A 22,680-nucleotide genomic window follows, 5' to 3' on the forward strand; every position below is an offset into this window, starting at 1 on the left:
GAAAGACTTAAAGTATGAAAGAGTATGAAAGAGTGTGTTCAGTGATTTGCAACCCTATAGATACTTGAATTATGTACAAAACTACTGAATTTGGACATGTGCTATTATTGATTTTAAGTCAGACAACCTTTTAAGGTTTTGCACAAAAAGATATTCTGGGCTACAAAGTCATGTATATCTGGAGCTACAGCAAGATAGAGGAAAAAGTAATGATTAAAGATAATTCAACAGAAATCTTTAAGCAGATGCCTCTCATTTTTCAGTGTGCACTTGGTAAAACTTATCTATCAGAATTGCAGATAGCCTTGGGCTGATTTTTATATTCTAAAACTACACTTGCAGAAAATATGGACAAAATTTCATGGAATGATTGCACAAAAGTTTCTTGCATTCTATTATTATCCCTCTCACTTCTCAGAAATTTGTAAGTAGCAGTAAACCTAAAACTATAAAGAATGATTTTGTTTGCCAGTGGATTTAACAGGTAAAAGATAGTTTTGCAATTGGTCTATAATTGCTTTCAAAAACACTGGAAAAACACATTTTTTACTATGAAGTTGCTGCAGAGATTTTTTTCTTCCCGAAGTGCCTAAATAATCCACAGATAATGTCTTTACACTAGGGTTAGTCAATGTGATTGATATGATGTTTCACAGATAAATACCTTCCACTGCAAAAATCTTGGACAATATTTTGAGTATAAGTTTGTCTATTAGGACTGTTTGTCTACATTCATCCTTCATATCAAAATAAATCACAAAAAACAGGAAAGTCTTTCAAAATTTAATAAAGTTCCAATATCTGTTTTCAATTATTTTAATAAGATATCGAATTGACTGGCATTGTGCACAAAAAGTGAGCAAGAGGACTTGCATGACTGTGTACTGACTTGTTCAAACTCTGCTGAAATAATTAACCTCATGGTGACTTCATCTCATAGTAAATATTCCTTTACTTCCATCAATTTTTCTGATATTTATTCAAACTTTGTAACTAGATGAAGCCTGTGTTTTGTTGACTTAGTACTGGTGTGCTTAAACAAAGTCTAACAATAAGATTGCAGGAGCTGAAAATCTCTCAAAGTATACTTCTCTCTTCATTATGTGAAAATATACTGAAAGTCAAAAAGAATGCAAACATTTGTAATAGGTTGAAAGTACATCTTTTCAAGGGAGTTGTGATTTTTCAATGATTTCAGGTATCTTCCAGTTAACACTTATTATTTATTAAAAAATAGCACAGATAATTCTCGTCTATTCAAGCAAGCCAGGAAATCCCATTGAGATTAGAGTAGGAACTAGTACAATTGTATTCTTACTGGATAATAATTAATTTTCTTTAGCTGTATTGTGTATAATTTTATGTAAGCAATGATTTTGTGTAAAAAACACTTTATTTTATTTTAAAAAATGCTAACAGTAAGCCATATACAACAGTAGAATTAAGGTTTCAGTGATAAATACAGTGTGTCCTCCAACATATGTTGGAACTAACATAATTAAAAAACCTTTAAAAGTAAAGTATGTTTTTGTTTGTGCAATGTTTCTGTTAGCTTAAATTTTAAAAAGTTACCTTTAAACCTACTTTTTAATTTTACCTGAAGGAGGGGGCATCCACAACCACTTTGGGCAACCTGTTCCAGTGTCTCATTGTCCTCTCAGTAACGAATTTCTTCCTGATATCTAGTCTAAATACTGTCTTCCTTTTTATAGTCATTTCCTCTCATCCTGTCCCTTCATGCTCTTATAAAAAGTCTCTCCCCATCTTTCCTGTAGGCCCCCTGCAGGTATTGGAAAGCTTGTACCTATTTCCTAAATATGTAGGAAGTAGAATCAGCTGCTTGTCACTTAAAGAAAAAATATGATATCAAGGATCTGTCAAATCTCTTTAGAAGTCCCATGCTGTTATTATCAAATCACTGCTTTGAATCATTAAAAGCTGATGCTGATGACAAGATGTCTCCAAGCAGCTTGATGTTCTACCTCATCTTAAATCCCAAAAGCATTGTAAAATAGGTGACTTCATTCAAGTTAAACTAACCATATCAGACACCATACAGGAGATGTCTGATACTGAGACTTTGATGTGATCTGTATGGGTCTGTCTACTGATAGACTTAGAAAAAAATTTGCTATTCAGGAACTGACATATTCTGATATCTCTTGCACTGCAAAAAAGATACTAGTGCTAAATATCCTGTACATATGAACAGCCTAACGGTTTATGTAATGATTTATAATGATTTATTTATTTTCTCTTCTGTAAATATATATATATATATCCTTTTTGTGTAAATGATTAGATATCAAATCTCTGAGGAAAAGAAAGGAATTATAGAACAAAAAGTAATGAATTAATTACCCTTATGATTAATCTACCTGATATTCTGAAATGAAGAATAAGAGAGTCAAGGAGAAACTTAAGGCATTTAGTATTTCACATCTCTTTAATTCAGTAATTTTGTTTTATTCCACTCCAGGCTCTACAGAAGCCTGTCCTGCTGTAGAAAAATGCTATTTCAGCAGTAACTTAGCATTTTGTGGAACAGCAGGATTTATGATATGTTCCTTTCTTGAGTGCTTCCATAGCCTGGTTTAGGAACTTGACAAATACCAAGTTGCTGACTTTGTGGTTTCCTTTCATTGGTTCTTTAATGTGCAATTATTATTTAGAAGTTTATGACATGATAGAAACAAAGAAACAAACAAAAAAAAAAAATAGAAGCTTGCACGCATGCAAAACAACTGCTTGTCATAAATTTAAATATCTTACTTTGAGTACTGACTGAAATATAAACATACTGCTAATAAGAGTTCTTATGACTTTTTTTGTGTGTGTATTTAAATGATGTAGAAATAAACATTTTTTTCTTTCCTTCCTTCCTTCCTTCCTTGTCTCTGTCTTTCTTTTTTTCTCACTTTTCCTCTTTCCCTCTTTTTTCCTTTATTTCTGTTCTTTTTGCTACAGGTGCACATATTCAATTTCTAAATTTTTCTACTGAAGCAAATCATGATTTTCTTGAAATTCAGAATGGGCCTTACCACACCAGCTCTATGATTGGCCAATTTAGTGGAATGGAACTCCCATCACCTTTACTAAGTACTACTCATGAAACACTTGTCCATTTTTACAGTGATCACTCAGAAAACAGGCAAGGATTTAAGTTGACATACCAAGGTGAGCTGGAAATATCACAGTGGAATTTATGGTAAAAAAGAAAACCAAAACTTCACAAGATATTTTTTAATTTACTTATATGATTTATTTGTATTTTGTAACACTTTAAAATGCATAGATTAAAGAAACTAAATTTATATTTTGTCTCATCCATAGGTTAAGCTCTTTCACAATTGAATTGAAATCTTGTTTTTATTGATGTAAAAGCCTGAAGCCAAGGTCATGGCTTCACTAAAGCCACGTAGATAATACCCTCCACCATCCTGTTTTAGTATACTGTTACTAGGCAATGCTATTTTGGCATAATACCAGATGATTTGCTGTCTTTTTTTTCCAGTTTATGTATCCTTACTATTCTTGACATAATGAATGAGGATTTTGAAGTAAAGTATGAATTGTTTTAAAAATTTTGACGAAATTGTATTTTTGCAGTATAGATATAGAAAAATAACAAAAAAATGAAAACTGTTCTGTATCTATTTTCTCAAATGGTATATTCAGTATTTGAACATGTGACACTTTTGTTGTCTTCTTCTGTTGGTTTTTCTATTCGTCTGTATGGCTTTTTTTTTTTTTTTTTTTTTTTCCCCCCCCCCCTCCATCAAGGATGTTAAAATTTCATGATTTTAAACTGTTTGTGTAATACTTCCAGATTTGGAGGAAAATTTCCATTTTTGCTCAGCTAAGTTTTCTATCCCCTTCCACAGAAAGCATGCATTCATATTCTTGTGGTCACTACTTCATGACACTTTGAGCAAGGGGACAAGAAAATAATGTGTGTGCTTTTTAGTCAAAATATCTTTTGTATCTTTATGTCTTCTTGTGTATCTTGAAGAAAATGGACTTATTGTGCATGATGTTCAGTGATTTAAGCAAGGACACTGAAGTTTGTTGATGATTGTAGAAATGATCTTGTCCAGATCAAACTACATGATGACACTGGGGGGGGGTTAATCGTGGCTAGAAGTCAGATGACCACCAAACAGTTCTCTCTTATGCCTGTTCCTCAACTGGACAGGAGGAGAAATTACAATCAAACAGCTCATGGGTAGAGATAAAGACAGGGAGATCACTCACTGTGCCCATAATGTTACCAAACAGACTGAGTTTGGGGAAGATGTAATTAATTTATTTCCACTTAATAACAGTATAGAGCAGTGATAATGAAAGGTAAATGAAAAACACCCAATTCCCATTCCCCTTATTCTACCTCTGCTCCCCATGTCGTACAGGGGAATAAGGGACTTGGTCAGTCAATAACACTTCATCATCAGCTTCTCCTTCCTCCTTGTGCTTTTTCACCCATTCCATCACAAGTTCCCTCATGAAGTTCTTCATGAAATGATCCAGTGTGGGCTTCCAACAGACTGCAGTTTCTTCAGTAGTGCTGCAACATAGGTCTGTACAATGGGGTACATCCTTCAAGAATGGTCTGCATGGGTGTCCCATGGGCTGCAGTTCTGACCAGGAACCTTCTCCTTTGAGGCTCTCCACAGGCTGCATTTTCCTTCAGGTTACATTCACCTGCCTCACTGCTGTTTTGTCCAGTGAATAAAGGGGAATCTTTGCTCCAGTGCCTGGGGCAAGTTCCCCCCATTCTTGATGTCTGTAGGGTTTTTTTTTTTTCTTTCCTATTTTCTTACAGCTGCTTTTCAGTCGTTTGTGGGTTTTGATTGTTTGTTTGTTTGTTTTTCTGAAATATGCTCTCACAGATGTACAACCAATTTTGTATAAGAGACCCGTCGTAATTTAGAAATCCATTTATTATATTAATGAATTAACTTTATTGCATATTTTTAAAAGGCTGTTGAATTGAGGTCAGAATTATTCATTTCTTCTGTTCTCCCCTTCTCCACTGTGTCCAAAAACATTACTTTATGTGGTCAGAGGTAAATGACAATATGAGAAATATGTTTGTGTTTTTTTGCTTTACTTCAACCCTATCATGTTAATGTCACCTCCTTTTTAGAGGCATTGCTTTCTTTCTGTTTCTCACATTTGCAACTTACCAGCTAATGCAGAAATGTTATCATGATTGACTCACTGATACATTGAAAACTTGTCCTCATTTAAATAGAGAAACAGGGATGCATGTAGAACGTGAACATTGCTTTATGAAATATTAAAAATTTAATTAGATAAACATAACATGAAATACTTCTTAAGTGAAGGAGAAAATTCTGTTGTAATATTTCTGACATAAAGGAAAACCATAAAAAAAAAAATCATAAAAATTTGGAAGCTTGTGTATTTTGTAATGTCAGAATTATATGACAAATATAGAAAAAAATCATAAAGCTCTAAAAAGTAATAATAATTTGATAAGAATTTACTCACTTAAGCAATTATCCTGATAGTCTATAGAGGATCAAAAATTTAGAGCCAGGAAAGAGATACAGTTAAATTAACTGACATTTGAATCATTTGAATTCCAAATATAAAATACAATCACTATTCAATACTTTGTTTCTTAAAATGCCAATTTCTAGATGGATTTATATTACTGAATGCATCCTCATGAGTGAGAAACTAAACAATTTCTGCAGTACAGACAATCCAATCATTCAGTTCAGTAATATGTAATACGCTTCACTTTTAAAAGCCTGTGGTGATTCATTCCTGAATGCTTTTTTGAGAATGCACTGTTTTAGTCTATGGATTAAGAAAAACATACTTAATATAAAACTTGAAAAAAAGAATATATGCAACAAAATACTCCCCTATAAAATATTCTAGAATGAATATTGAATTATTTAACAAGGTACTTATTGATTCTTTTTCTAGTGACAATTGTTGCTAACAGTGGTGCATTCTATTTCTAAGTGATTAGGATCTATGAAATAAACTCACTCTACATATCCTGCCACTTCCATTACTTCTTTTTCTGCATTCTATAAGCAGGATTTTTTCTTCTGCTCTTTCAAAATGAAATCTCTTGAATGTGTTTGTTTTTCTTTAGATAACACTAGTTCACTGCTGTGAACTAGTTGTTGCGCTTTCATTTCTCTGTCACTACCATTTCTCCTTTTGTAATTCTTCAAAAAATTACCATATTTTATAGTTCATATAAAACACAAATAACTTGACTGTCACCATGTAGAACATGTACTTTTGATTGAAGATATTCATAATCTAAGAATAAGATGTTCTTGAAGTTTTGTGATTTAGAGTATTCACCCTTCCTCTCGTGTTCTCTGACAGCAAATCCCAGTGGTTTACAATTGGGCAATTTTAATGACTGCCTTTATTTCTTTTTTTCATGCCAAGTGTATAATGGCTGCTTAAATTTTCTTCACACAAAGTGCAGGTTACTTTTAGTATTTGATTTTTCCATTCCAATCACACACCTTTCTATTTAGTTATCTTCCTATTTGCCTCTGAATTTTCCCACTTCTTTTGCAATTAGACTGCTGGATTTCTCTCCCTTTTGCTCAGTCTGTGGTTGCTGCAACTAGACTTCAAAAACTAGGTCTTTACTGCTCCAAAATATCTTTCTTTCCTTGTCCTTCCCTATGTCCTTCCTATTTCTGAACTCTGAGATCTTGCACTATTGGATACATACATGGCATATAGCCTATGATGTTTTACTCTTGATGGAAAGAGTATTTGTTATGTTTTAGGGCTTGGAAGTGCTGGAAATAAGGTCAGGTAATCCAGATAGTGCTTAATCAATGTTGTCACGGTTTTACGTTCTTTGGTTTTCAGTATTCCGCATCATAACATCATGTAGTGCACTGGGAGTTAAAGTGTTAATGCTCAAATCCCAGGTGTATGTTCCCTGTACATTACGGAAGTCAAGGAATCTAGCCCTTCTACATGGAGCAGTCTCTTACTGCCTTGCAGTAGGTGCTGGAGGGTGCTTTCCTAGCCATTCGAAGCTTTTCAGGTTTGACTCAGTCTCAGGAACTCTCTCTCTCCTATCTTATTTGATTTATTAGTCTCAATTTCAATTAGATTGTATTATATTGTGTTATCTTGCATTCCAATATCATAGTAAAATAAGTTTTCCTCCATAGATCGTTGCCAGGTAAATTAAACAGAATAGCCTTTTGATACTTGATATGATTTCCAAGAAGCAAATTTCAAAAGTATTTAATTCCTTAAGGCTCCTAAAATAAGATCTAGCATTTAGTCCTTAAATAACAAGGAACAAATGGTTTTCCGAACTAAATAAAGATTGCACATAAAATTGGATTGTAAATGATATTGCAAACAGATGTAGCATTCACACACCAATTTTGACAAAGGATTAAACAGGACAAATTTATACTGAATTTGACAAAGAATTAGAATTTATACCAAATATTTAGAAAGTCCTGCTTTTCTCCTTGTTTATCATTTCAATAGTAATAAACTTGTAGAGCAAAATAGATGAATCTGAGGACTTGACATAGTTACACATTTGTTTCAGATTGCTTCTAGTCTATTTCTGAAGTCCCAATATATTATCTATAAGAAAAATTGTGGCTTTTATTTATCCTTAGTGTGGTTTTGCCACCTGTGAAAAGCAGCAAAGAGAAAAAGCAACCAGAGGTGTTTAGAAGAATGTTTTATTGGAATATTTGACTTATTAAATGACCGCTGAATCTCAGTATCTGAGGTGCAAATAGCCTATGCATGCAGGGGAAGATCTCACACAGAAGGCTGTGTCATAGAAGTCAGTTGAATTGCAAGTCAAGTTGATGAATGACAGGCTCAGGATAGATAATCTGCATATAGCTGGAGTGACTCATGATATTTGCTAGGTCAGGAGAAATAAATGATATGGCCTCTGAAAAATTAACTACAGAATTTAGGACACAGAATAATACTGTTTGTCTAATGGTTGAAAGATTGTGTCTTTTAACCCCTGGCTACAGTTTGTTATTCCAGCCTTTTAATACCTCTGAAACAGAACTTTTTCAACATAACTTTCTATTTTGGACTAACACTTCTTTATTGGAAACAGGTAAATATTTTATTTAGATAATCTTTACTGAGTGAATCATAGCTCCTATGACTGGAATTCATTCTATACTGAATTTCAGTATACTGTAAAGCTGAGTATGAGGTGAGAATCTCTCACCTTGTTACATTTGGAGAGCAGTGTGTTCCAAGAAATACAGCACAAGCAAATTAATGTACATATACAACATGATTTAAACGTATTAAATCTTACAAACCCTGTCTAGCAAAAGGATAATCATGATGGAGTTTTGGAGACAGAAGGAAAAAGGGATCTGCTGGAAAACTGCTTTTTTTTCTAAATATGATTTCAGAAGTTGTCCTAAGGAAGAAATACTAATGGAAGTCAACAAAATCTTATGACAGCTCATAGAAAATTATTTTATAACTCATGACAAAGTTAATACATGCTTTATGATTTTATTGCTGGTACATTCCATCTCCAAAAATAATGTTAAGTAGTACTAACTGTGAGCTTTCTTAACATTTGAGTGTTTGTGTTCTCAGTTGTCTGCTAATGCAATTTTTCTATAAAATAATTATTTCCACATTGAAGTGTAATAGATTTTTGTAGTATTTGCAAAGTAAGTCAGCCTGATACTAGTGTAACAGAAAATACATTTAAATCATAAAAGTAAGATAGCAGAGAATCAATTATATTCCTTGAGTGATTTATATTCTTTTTTCACCAGTGCAAAATATATTGCACAAAGAAATGCAAAATGTCAATACAAGAGATCATTTTAAAATTCAAATATTTGACAATCTACATGGCTGGAATTCAATCTTTCTCACAGATTTACTTTATATTAGGATTCCTTTCAAACTTAAGAGGTTGCTGTTTGTTTTTTTTCTGCTGTAAATATATATATATAATTTTATAAAATTGCGGAACTGTATGTAAGGCCTTGCAGAAGCCTGGGTCAATGACATCAGTTACTCTTACTTTGTCTACCAAAGCCACACTCCATCATAGAAGGCCAATTAATTGGTCAGTCTGCCCTTGGTGAAACTCTCCTGGCTGGCTCAGATCATGTCCTCATCTTGCATGTACCTCACCATAGCTTCCAGGAAGATCTGTTTCATGATCTTCCCAGTCACATAGGTGAGACTCACTGGTGTGTAGTTGCTCACATTTTCCTTTTTACCTTTCTTAAAAGCTAGAGTATTCTTTTATTGTTTTTTTATTTATTTATTTTATTTTCAAAATAGATTTTTACATACTTTTATAATTTAATCTTAGCAAGTTCTTTTATTTTAAATAATCTTTCTAGTCTTCTGTTTTGTTGAAAGATGTTGATAATGTAGTCATAATGTTGTTCATGATATTAGCTTTAATAGTGCTATCTGAATAATGATAGCAAGAGTAATAATGATTAAAAGTTAATGAGATTTAACACAAGATTTTAATGAACCATAATTTTTGCAGAAGATGCAAACCAGATTTTTTGCATCTTCTTTTCAGTAGCAATTAATTCTGATTGTTAGGCTTTAATTATAAAAACAAACAAACAAACAAACACCCTGTTTTTTGTTATTTGATGGCATTTGATCTTATTTTTTTGATGATTTTGGGATAGTTCTGCAACTTGCAACATGACAGTACCTATACTTCAGCGAAGCAATTAAGTACAAGTTTTACTTTAAGTAGGCACTTAACCACAACACACATAATGTTTTGTTTCATTACACTGAAATGGATTGTTTAAATAATCTAAGTGATAGTAGTAAGTAAATATTCTTATATTGAAGATTTATATTGTTATATTTAGTTTTAGCTAAATATATTCTTATATTTAGCATAATTAGCTTTGAAAAAAATAACAAAATACTTTAAATGTATGATCTTCATCTCTCTTACTGTACTAAATGTACATGGACAAGCATGGACTTAAACACATATGTTTATATTAGCTGTATGTTTTTAGAATAACTTCAATTATGGTGCGTTTGAACTTTCCTGTCTTCTGACAGCAGTATTTCATAACTGTAAATTGAATGCACAGTATTCATTTTCTCAATATTAGGTACCTAACAGACAGTTACTTGCTTATCCTATCTATGTGAAATTGCTTATCTATGAATGATTCTGTGTACAATTTTCACAAAACTCATCTTTTTTTTGGTTCCTGTAGAAGTACTCATTATTTAAATATTTTAAGGAATATACCTCCAATATGCAAAAATGTACTTTCACATTGTCTTTGTATCTCAGTGACTGTTATTAATAAAGGCTCTCTATGAATGTTCATCATACTATTTTGTATTAATTAAATATAAATATTTGAGGCCTTTGAAAACATAAACTCCAACGTTGTATATGAATCATTAACTTGGAGATATCTCTAGAAGGAGCATTTTCCTTGATATATTTTTGTTGATTTTCGGGATCTTGCTGATTTTCACTGACTTGGTACTCTTCCATTAGTTCTCTGTCTACCTTTCTTTGGTCAGATGATAATTTTTGAATAACATAATACATACAAAAAAGTTCATGACTTGTGAAAATGCTACATTTCATAACATTTAAATGAATGAATGATGTTACATGTAATTAGAATAGTTACTGTACTGTTTATGTGTGAAATATTTCTATTTCAACAATTGCTATGATTGTATACTGATTTATTGTTGAACTCATTTACAATTTAACTGATGTACAAACTGTGATTTTGCCAGTCAAATAAAGTATAATCCATCGTTGTAATGCTCAGTTTTTCTAGTCTGGGTTGCCACGCATTGTTCATATTGTTGAAAAAAAAAAAAAAAAAAATTATTATACTACAGTTGCATTCATTCTGACTATATGACACATATAACAGAAAATTAATATTCTATGAAAAAAAATTGTCTCAAGTTCTTATGCTGCTATGCATATATGAGTTGTATAATTAGATATTAATTAAAACAAAAAAGGAAAATTCACTGTGAACTGTTCTGTAGATAGGCACATTTTTATAAAAATAATTTAATTTTAGACATCATGAAAATATTAATTTTCCTAAATCATATTACCATTTCTTACCAATAGATATAATACTATAACTCTATGGTGTCTTAATTGGAATGAATTGTATTTTCATTTATCAGAAAAGAAAAAATAACTGAAAATTTATGTGATGAATTTTAATCTGAACAGTAGTACTGCAAATGTGACCACTTATTGATTTTGGTCAAATTTATTATTAGTTTCATTGTGTGAAGCTTTGGAATGCAATGTGATTGCACCTAGAAAAAAAATTGTTTTGATTTTAGACTTCACAAATTTTAATGGAGGACAAATCAAGTTTAAGAAAATGTTTGATCTGCTCATAAAATTGTGTCACAGTGACGTACTCTATAACCATCCTATTTATTAAATGAATGAATTCCATGTGTCTTGGATATTGTATTATAAAACTATTATTTCCCAGAACATGTGCACCAGATCTGAACCTAGAAATTTATTGGACTAGGTGATTTTTGACTGTCCTTTTCAACTGAACTTTTCTCATTCTATTCTATGCTATGCTATTTTATGCTATGCTATTTTATTCTATGCTATTCTCTTCCATTCCTTTCTACCATTACTCCTAAAAGGCACAAGTAGTTCTCATGTTCTGTTTCTCTCTACTGACAATAGAGAAAGTCCAAAACAAATGTGACATTATGCTTAGGCAGTTGGATTTTATGATCTTTGAAGATCTCTTTCAACTTAATTTTTTCTGTTTTGTTCTAAAATAGTCATTCATTCTATTCCAGATTTTGACTTTTCCTTTGCTTTGTCTCAAGCTCATTCTTTGATTCCTTCATCAAGATCTAAATGGTTCAAATGGGTGATTTTTTACTTATTGATGTGTGTGTTATTCATTCTGGTACGAAATTTTGGCATTACAGTGTTGACCCGTTATGAATTGCATTATGGAATTTATATTAATGGCTACTTCTTGAGAGATGACTAAGCATTAAAGTACTTTTCTCTTCCAGCTTACGAGTTACAGAACTGCCCAGATCCTCCTCCTTTTTTGAATGGATATATAGTCAACTCTGATTACAGTGTAGGTCAGTCAGTGTCATTTGAATGCTATCCTGGATATGTTTTGAGGGGGCAGCCTGTTCTCACATGCCAACATGGGATCAACAGAAATTGGAACTATCGTTTCCCCAGATGTGAAGGTAATTTTCTGGTAGTTTGCTTGCTTCAGAACTGATAGTACTTAAAGACTTTTGTTTACTTATTTGTAATGTAGCTTTTGCTGAAGAACTGCAGTGTTATGCTAATCTGTAACATAAAAAGCTAAAGCCCAGATAATATTTGTCAGTCATGTTCCTTAGCAGTGATTTATAGTTCTTAATAGTGTCTTTCAATTTTTTATTGATTATGACAAATGATTTTTTTTCTTTCTTTTTTTTTTTTTTTCATGCGTGATTTTGTTCATTTGTTTTGAGTAGGACAATGTGCAGTGTAGCATATAAAATTTTCCAATGTAATGCTTTTTCCTAGACTTTAGGTTTTAGATAAAAATCTAAAAGATACAAGTGCAGAAACAAAAATTTCTAGCCTTTCATTTAAAGACTTCAGCGTAGGATTTTATGAAGAAACAGTATCATTTTGTAGAATTGAAGTGTAGTTGTAGCTAAACAACCAGCTAGGAAGAATTAAATCAGATCAAAATAAATGATTGATTTCTATCAGAACAGGAAATTAATGGTTTTGCAGGTTTCCACTGAAGGGTGAATGTTTGATAATGATTGGGTATTACAAGATAGGAAAGACACTTCTGTACACAGAACATACAATATATTTTAGGTTAGTCAAACCATAAAATTTAAGTTCTAATTCAGTAATATTTCATGCAATCTACCATAAACTGTTCAGAAATCTAATAAACAAAATATGTAGAGGAAGCTGAAAATATTGCTTATTTCTTGAAATAAAAAGGATTTAAAGAAAGAAACGGTTTAAAAATGATTTTTAAGGATGAAGGTTTCCACAGATCATAAAATTTGTCCATTTGTGATATATATTAAAACATAAAGACAATTTTAAATCCCCCATTTTATTTTTAAAACAGTATTTATATAATATTATCAAAAATTAGTAAGCTAAGAATTATTAATCTGTTTCTTTTTAGTTTGAACTGTATTTTTATGCAATTCTCACATAGACATTATGGTCTGACAAACTTCAGGAGAAGACATAAATGTAACTTATTGGAAAAAAGTAGAAGAGATTATCACAAAAACCTGAAAGTGAAAAATGTAATAAAATTATTGAAGGTAAATCTGTCAAATAAGAAAAGTGTTAATGTTAGTTATGGTGTAAAAACCCTCTAGCACTGATATACTTCTCAAAAACTAGTAAATGCAAATGAAACAGAAACACTATTTCCTTATAAATATTTTAATTTAAAAAAAAATGTTTTAAATTAAAAAAAAAATCATAAAAATGTACACCATGTTAAAATATAAACATGTGCTTTTTTGCTGATTTGGTACAGAAAATTATTTAAAACAACTATAGCTATCTTTTGACTAAGATTTACCTATTAGGTAATTTCAGGTCCTAATGAAGGATATATGCTTTAAATATTGCTCCTCTGAGCTAACATAATGAGTGACATGGATGTAGATTTGTTTTGATTCTTCAACTGTTGAGAAATTGCCTTGAAATTTCTTTTCAAACCTGATCTGGAAAATTGTTTTTTATGTCATAGTGAATTAAAGATTTTGTGAAATAGGTGTAGGTATAAGATAGAGGCACTTGGAAGCAGTTCTATAAAATAAGTAAAATAAGTTTAAATAATCATCATTTGGGCAGTAGGACTTGAAGAACTGATAGCTAGTAGCACACATTTAGCACCTGCTGTATCATGTACAATTTATTTAATGTGAGCACCGTTAGAAGAATTTAACAGGGTACATGAAGTTATAGCTCAGAAGTACTAAGAGTTTGTAAAACATACAGTTTTGTGTAGTCTGATGCATTTTAATAGTTTTGTTTTTCCAATATGTAAACATTATTTGTTTGTTTGTTTGTTTTCCTTCACAGGAAGTAGATGTATTTGTTCAGAGTTATACATTATTTGCTATATAATATTCACAGTGCTACTACAGATAGTAGTTTTGACACGAATAATAATAATAAAAAGTGGAATAACACATTTTAGGTCGAAAACTAGTTCAAAAATAGAGCACAGGAATGGAGATTCATTCACTTTCATGTATCTCCCAGTTCTGGGAAAACGCTCATATTATAAGGAATAAACATTTTTTGAAAGGACCTATGCCCCAAATCTATGTAGGGAAAGGAATAACTGTGGTTCTTCCTAAAAAAGAGATTTTTTTTTTATTATTATTTTTTTTTTTTCTCTCAGAGTTAATTTATGAATTAGATTAGCTTCTTAAGTATCCCAAATAAAAGATGCATTCTGCTCCTGGAAAATACTGAAGGAAATTGGTTTTTTTTACTTAAAAATGTTTTGGAATATGAGTTTCATGCCTGTCTCATTTGGTAAGTCCATAAGGATCAAATAAACTCATGTGGCAGTATAGCTGCACGATGAGAGGTTGCCTTAGAAAACAGGTTTACATAAAGATGAGTGAAATGAACAACTATCAATGTATTTTTCCTGGAAAAGACAATGGAAACAAATGTCTGGGTTGAGCATTTGGCATTGGGATGAGAAAGACCATGCTCATGACATCAACAGTTCAATTAGGAAGTGGTACATTTCTGAATATATGGGATTAATAAATTTTGCTTTATTTTCATAGTAAAGGGCAGTTTTATTGCCAGAAATGTATGTTGTTTTGCATTTATAGACAGTTTTTCCAATATTGAATGTTGCTGGAAAGTTTCTAGCGTATGAGAGAATGTGTGACTTCTATATAGTCAATGAGTACTACTACTGTCAAATGTCAATCTATTCTGATGTCTTCCCTTTTTTCCTGTTTTCTTAAAAAGAACTACTAAAAGAAAGTGTGCGCATTTTTCAAGAACATGAATTTCAAATGAAGTATGCTAATAATTTCACAATATTAATTTGCCTTCAGGGAAAAACACACATCTCAAAGGAAAAAGATTGGAAAGGCAGGAGAAAATATACTTCTTTGAGCAAATACTTTCCTTACAGATTTACAGTGTGAAAATACATTACATCCTTGTCATAGTAGTGGATTATAACTCATAATGATATATATATGTGTGTGTATATATATATATATATATATATATAGTTTTTCTGGGAAAGATTAAAAATTTTCTTCTGGCATATTTATATAAAAGATGGGAAATCTTTTATATAGATTGTAGAAATGTAATCTCCCAGACTTTGTAACTAAAAGTGTAACATTCTTTTTATGTTATCTGTCGTGTTGCTCTGAGAGATTCTATTTCTGTTGACTACTACAGCTAATTTCCGTATTTATTTTAGAGGATTCCTTTAGGCTAAAGCATAGTCCTGAGCACTCCAGTTGTATATTTCATTCAATATGATCTGCAGCTCCAAGTGACTTTTTAATTTAAAAAATAGCAATTTAAAAATTATTTTTCCTTTTGTTTTTAGAAAAAAATATTATTTTTTAATTCTAAAAAAAATAATAATAATCAAAGATGAGGGAAGTCTGTTCAAATAACTTATTTTTCTTCAAAGGAGATTGGTTTAGTGATTCAACTTGATCAGTGCTTAAAAAAAAAAAAAAAAAAAAAAAAAAAAAAGATGATCCATGGTAAAAACACACTGATAGCAAAGTATAATATATATTCTTCCTCAAGATAAATGTGTAAAATTATCTTCTAAAGAGTAATATAGGAGTGTAAAGGATGATGATGAAATATTATTAATGTATGTTCCAGTGCCAGGGTAAAAAGAACAGTTAGCATTGCTAGTAGAATATTATTTAAAGCATAGAGACTTGTCTGAAAATTATGATTCTAATTTTAAAAATGTAAAAAAATGTAAAAAATGTGTTTGCTTTTTTGTTGGTGGTGTATTTTTATTGTTTTGTTTTATGTGTTTGTTTTTTTGGGTTTTTTGTTTCTTGTTGGTTTATTTGTTTGTTTTGTTTCTAAGTCTAATACAAAATGAAGACATCTTTGGAGTCTTAAAAGGACTTAAAATAACTACATGGCATTCCTCAGTAGTGATATAAATTCAGCACTAAGAGGCTTAGCAGCCTTGTATCTTTTTTTATTTCTTACTCCATTTTTAATACCTAGAGCAACACTTCCTAAAAGAGTACTGAACACACATAGAATATGTATTAAGGAGTTTGAGATGAAACATAGTCCATTATTTCTGTCTAATCTTCTGTTTCCTGTGATGTTGAAGGATCTTTGGAGAACACAGTCGACATCTGTGTGTACTGCTTATTCTATTGAAGTTTGTCTGTGTCACATTTGATACTTTATTGATCTGTCTAACAATGATATAAGAGAAATTAGTCTATTTTTAATGAGATACAGTTAAACTGTTTTCTTTGTGCAGTATAAGAGAACCCTGAAGGCTTTTGCGTTTAAAATTTTAAAATATCTTCAATCATGGACATTAATAAACCAATCAGAAATATAATGACCATAGAATATATTTAAATATAAAACTTCAATCAGAAAAATCCCGCATCTTAACCAGAACTAGAAGGATTTTCAACTTGTCACTATAATAATATAAGGTAGTGGGGTTTTTTTATATATTAAGTGTACTTCTCAAGCTTTTTTAGCTTTAAATAAGAGGAACTGTGGATAGAACAGAGTAGCTTTCTTATAAGAGGCTATCTGAGCATGGCAAAAAAGTACGGGTTGACAGAAAAGTGAAAAATTGGCTCATTCCATTTTCATCATATAACCAGTAAAGCTGACTCACCCTGTGCTTGCAACAAGGAACTGGAGATAAAAACAATCTTGCTTTATCCTTACATGATTTCCTTTATTGGTTTATAGTTCAGAAGCATATGTTCTAAGATGGGAAGATGTGCTGAATGCATTTGCTAGCTAGTATTTGTATGGATAAAGAAGGTGAATTGGGGTGTGAATTTGTGAAAGCTTCTGTTTCAGCTGTCCTGTATAACCAGAGGCTATAAAGAGGATTTATCCAAAAAGGGCTACCTGTCAGCTAGAAAGATGATCATAACAGATCATAACTGCTGTAAATGATACAGGAAATGTGTCATGACTGCATTTCTTAGTCCTTTCTTATTTTTCCTTTTCCCTTTTCGTTATCCTTTTCTTTATATTTTTTTCTTTTTATTAAAAAATTCCTTCCTTTCCTTTTTTTTTTTTCTTCTCCTTTTCCCCTTTTTCCTTTCGTATTTCTCCATGTTGAGAAGAGAAAAGGAAATGAAATGGGTTTGAAGGAGAATCATAGGAACCCTGACAGTAATAACATAAGTTCATATAGTTCATTCTATGAACTATAGAGAAAAATTTCAGAGATAGACTGAATTTCCGCAACTGCAATTAATGTCTCTGCTGTACAATATAATGGCCATACGTGTACCATGCCTGCATCCTGAATCAGTCATTTTCTCAAACTGAGATGGAAAAGAGAGCATGTAATTATGTATTTAAAGAATTGAACCCAGTCTGAATGACTATCTTGTTACTGAAGTTATCTTTCATGCTTATTTTTGTGATTAGGGAGTGGAAAGCCTTGTAGCAACTTGAGATAGCATGCTGTGATTGGCATGAGAGATGTGAATCCATGAATCTGTGCCAAGACATAATTTCTCTAGAGTTTTTTTTCTTAGCTCTATCCCAATGAACATATAGCACAACATTTCCAGGAGGGCACCAGAAAAGCTTGAGAAAAATCACTTGCTCCGTACAGTGAGAAAACAGTACACAGATCCAGGGACATGCTGGAATCACAGATTCCTAGCTGAGGGACAGAAACCAGGTCCAAGGGTGGTTTTGGCCATTGGGATTCAGATCTGAGGTGCAGAACAAGCCCACCTTCTTGAGCTCTCCCTCTCAGGTAGAGACTTTATGTATCTAGAAAGCTGATGTGGTTACCAGGGCGCCAAAATTTAGAGAAACAACTTCCCAGAATGAGAGGGAATGACTAAATTGTGCCAGCGGGGGTTCAGATTGAATATTAGGAAAAAAATATTCTCAGAAAGAGGTCAGGGATTGGAGCAGTCTGCATGGGGAGGTTGTGGAGTCATTGTCTCTGGAGGTGGTCAAGAAATGTGGAGCTGTTGTACTTGAAGACTTGATTTAGTGGGCAATAATAGTGGTAGGTGGACAGCTGGTCTTGATGATCTTGGAGGTCTTTTGCAATCTTAATGATTCTATCATTCTAAAATGCTATTATATATTTTCTATCTTTGCAAACTGAAGATGCTACTTTTTAAATGTGTCATAACTGTTTCAATAGAAGTGGCATCTCCAGTAGATTTTAATGGATTCTAAGCAATAAAATCTGAAACACATCAGGAAAACTTATTTTTTAGAAATATCAGTACTTTTTATCTCAGAGAAGCAAGCAACCAAGGAAAAGATACTGTCTTCAAGACCTAGATGGGATTGTTCAGTGGAGCTGTTAGAATTTGGAAGTATTTTGATGTTACTTTTAACTCAAAAAAGTATTTATTAATTTTTTCTTTTGTTTCCTTTTCAGCTCCTTGTGGCTATAATGTGTCTGCTCAGAATGGTACAGTTTATTCCCCAGGATTCCCAGATGAATACCCTAATTCCAAGGACTGTACTTGGTTGATTGTTGTTCCTCCAGGCCATGGGATTTATATAAATTTTACTTTACTCCAAACTGAACCTGTGAATGACTACATTGCTGTTTGGTATGTGATTATTTATTTATTTATTTATTTATTTATTTATTTATTTATTTATTTATTTTAATGTGATCTCTTTCTCAGTCATTTGTTGAATGCTCACTGTCCCAAGCTTTGGTGTTTGCTTAGTATTGCCCTTTCGATTGTCATGCTTAAGAATGACATATACAAGAAGCTCTACGTGTAAATAATTAACATGATATATCAGGGTATAAATGCATAATATTACTGTTCTAAAAGTACTTTGAAACATGCTCAATTACCATGCAGTTCTTTTGGGCTTCTCAATGTGCACAGAAGTTATATTTTACAGTAGCTATGTGTAATCTGTTTTCCAAATGAAAGCAAGATGTGAAAGTAAAAAAGCTCCATCATGTTGGATTATGTGTTCCATGAATATAAAAGGCAATATCTGTTGCTTGCAGCAAAAAAAAAAAAAAAAAAACTTTTGACATTTTTTAGGTGTTAATTAATTTAGGCATTAATTATTTTTTTCTTATCTCTCAGTAAGGCTGATAGCCATATTAACTATATTTCCAAACGAGGATTTCAGCACTATATCTGTCACTTCATACTCTATGTTCCCATTACCCAAGCTTGTATTTCTTATCTCCTAAACCCATCTCAGTTTTGTGGTTCCAGTTGGAAAATTAGATCTCAGGGCTGCCGATGTTATTTCATAAAATTTACTGCATATGATGATGTCTCTGATAAAAAGTTGTTAAGTATTCAACTATACCCATTCCTAGTCTTCATTCCATGTTACATGCTAAATGACCTCTCTCTCCTATGTGCTCCAGATAGTTTGCACAGAATATGGAATGCAGGTTATTTTTTTTTTGAGTCAGCTGCCGCTATCTGCCAGCTAGTCCAGTCTTATTGTACTTATTCCTGAGTAGGGTGAGTTTTTTTTCCAGACAATAATACTAAATATAATACAGTGAAAATAGAATTAGATTATAAAAGTTATATGTGACTGTTTATGAACCGCGATGTAGCTAACATTTATATTTGCACTAGCATGGAGTTCATGTCTAAAATTCATCCTAGGTAGTCCTGTCCTCTCTGATATGGTAAAAAATAAAGAATGCTGGATTAATGATTCTTTTTTGTAAGCTTAAGCTATTGAATCATAAAATCATGCCAAGTTTTTGAACATATTTAGCTATACAATGTGCTGAATCCCTCGTTTGTTAGATTCTTTCCGTCAACATTTTAAAATAATTATTTTAGAGCTTATTTATCACAGTTTCTGTTTGCCCATAAATCACAAGCATGCTTTCTTTACAACTTTAGAGTTATTTTCTGATGTATCAGTGATGGGAGTAGGCTGTTAAGTGTAATTGTGTTTATGTCATTCATACATATGACATTTACTTCTGAATTTTTTTTTATTTTTTTATTTTTTTTGGAATAAGAAGAAAGCTACAGCTGACTTGGCATAGAAATTATAGAAATGTGTTTTCTTGAAGTAAATTGTCAGGCTCTTATTCAATATTCATTATTTTGACAATTATTTACACGGCAGGAGGAAGTTGAAAATACATCTTTATGCAAAGTCCACTTTAGTTCATTTTTTCTTACCATCACTGATACTAGAGTTGAAATAGGAAGCCTGGATAATCTTGATTCACTGAATAAGAAAATAATAATTCATTTAAATTATATTTTTTTAAAATCCAAGTTGTATTGCAAGCTGTATACATGATATACCTTTTTAAAAATCTTGAACCAATTTGTCCATACAATGGATATTTCTTTTTATAACCAGATTATCTTGATAGAATTGAAACAGACAAAAATGAGTTAATGCTTGGCTTTTCAACCATGCAACTGTAGGTAAACTAATATCCCTCTAGTTTAAAGACAGTGAAAGATCAAAAACTAAATGCTTTCTGAGAGTTTCTAGGTAATATCCAGCCATCTAAAATACATATCATAAAAGGTTTTTGATTCTCTTTAGTTTCTGTACATGTAATATACAAGGCCACAGACAAGTGTTACAGGACTCCAAAAATTCTTCAGTGATTAAAGCAGTAGTTTTATTTATTTGCCCTAGCTGTTCAGAGCTATGTCATTTTGTGCATGATGATAATGAAAATGAAAGCAGCGTGCTTTCTTTGTACTATTCCTCTTTGGTTATCAATCCTGTTGTTCAGAAATACATAGCCTTTCTTTCAGCTTCCCCCCCCCCCTTCATTTACTCCCCATAGATGTTATAGTAAAAAGACTCTTAGGATTGAAACAACATAATGAAGTTGTACATCTCTATATATACAAGCCATGGGTACAGACTTGAAGGATCCAGGTGAACAATCTTAGAAATATGATCATAAGGCTTTTTCCTCACCTGATATATATATGAAAATATTGGCAGAAAAAAAAAAAAAAAAAAAAAAAAAACAGAAAAAATCAAATGTTAAAAAGTCTATCAATAATTTTTTTACCCCTGGAAATACAGTTATAAATTACTCTTGGTTTCTCACATACTAGGTTTGGAATATAAAAGGAAGATTATATTGGTAATAATAAGATAAATAAATAAATAAATAAATAAATAAATAAATAAATAAATGTTCTAAATCATTAGAAAAGATATTCATAATATATATATATATATGTAACTTATATTATAGAGAAAAAAACACTTTTAATTTAAATGTGAGCTATTGTGTGTCTTCAGCTGATTTTTGATGTTTGCTTTTCTAGGGATGGTCCTGACCATAACTCACCTCAGCTCGGAGTGTTCAGTGGGAACACAGCTCTGGAAACAGCTTACAGTTCTACCAATCAAGTCCTCCTCAAATTTCACAGTGATTTTTCGACGGGAGGATTCTTTGTTCTCAATTTTCATGGTCAGTTTGTTTTATATGATCAAGGTCTAATTATGAAAATCAATAAGTGAATTTTAATAAGAATTTTTAACTATGGGGGGTAATTATTACATCTATTTACAGGGCATACCAGGGCTTAGTAGGTTTGCTACTTTTTAAAAAATAACAGCATAGATTAGTTTGTTTTGTTCTTTTTTTTGTTTGTTTGTTTTTAAAAAAAAGAAAATTAAAAAATCTTAAAATTCATTTTTACAATGAATAAACGATGTTCTACTGCTAATATTAATCACTGGTATCTAATATCATTCTTTGAGTTGTTTAATTTATTGAGCCCATTTATTTATCAATTAATTTATACTGCTGTAACAAAAATCCTCACCAGCTTATTAATTTAGGGATCGTTTATTGAAATCTTGATGGGATGGCACTGGAGCGTTGAACAGCAGCTTTAAGTTCAATACATAGTAAAGTACTGTATTCAAAGTTAAAGTCATGGCTGTAGCTGTGGCCCTGCAAGCTAGGCATCTCACCTGCAAACTAGGCAAATTAGGTTTGTAACTCAGGCACAAAATGTAGCATTTCAGTTCTACTTCTAATTCTGAATTCTAATTCTGAATTCATTCAGATTTTGTATATTAATTTGTTCATGTTTTGGATTGATATTCAAAAATATAGAGTGAATTAATTCACAAGAACAGAAGGCAGTATCATAGAAAGATGAAGATATCTATCTGCATGGAGTAGTCTTCACAGAATTACTACAGATTCTGCAGTCTTTTTCTTGTCTATGTTTATCTCACACACACACACACACACACACAAAAAAAAAAAAAAAAAAAAAAAAGGATGTGATGTAGCCTCATGTCTAGACTCTAGAGCATTTATCTGAGGAACAAAGACTAAAGTACCAGCTTTAGACACCAGGCAGGGGACTCACACATTCCAGGACTGTGTC

General features: G+C 31.7%; 1 protein-coding gene across 1 annotated transcript in view; it reads left to right on the plus strand.

Annotated features, from left to right (window-relative positions):
* Nucleotides 1–22,680, plus strand: part of CSMD1 (CUB and Sushi multiple domains 1) — a 1,018,930-nt gene that overhangs the window by 912,096 nt on the left and 84,154 nt on the right. The window contains exons 41-44 of the mRNA XM_031611018.2: nucleotides 2,968–3,177; nucleotides 12,088–12,276; nucleotides 18,720–18,897; nucleotides 21,601–21,746. Of these exons, the coding sequence (XP_031466878.1) occupies nucleotides 2,968–3,177; nucleotides 12,088–12,276; nucleotides 18,720–18,897; nucleotides 21,601–21,746 (723 nt within the window). The remainder of the gene's footprint in view (nucleotides 1–2,967; nucleotides 3,178–12,087; nucleotides 12,277–18,719; nucleotides 18,898–21,600; nucleotides 21,747–22,680) is intronic.

The sequence above is a fragment of the Phasianus colchicus genome, chromosome 2 (genome assembly GCF_987193195.1).
Source record: "Phasianus colchicus chromosome 2, bPhaCol1.hap1.1, whole genome shotgun sequence".
NCBI lineage: Eukaryota > Metazoa > Chordata > Aves > Galliformes > Phasianidae > Phasianus > Phasianus colchicus.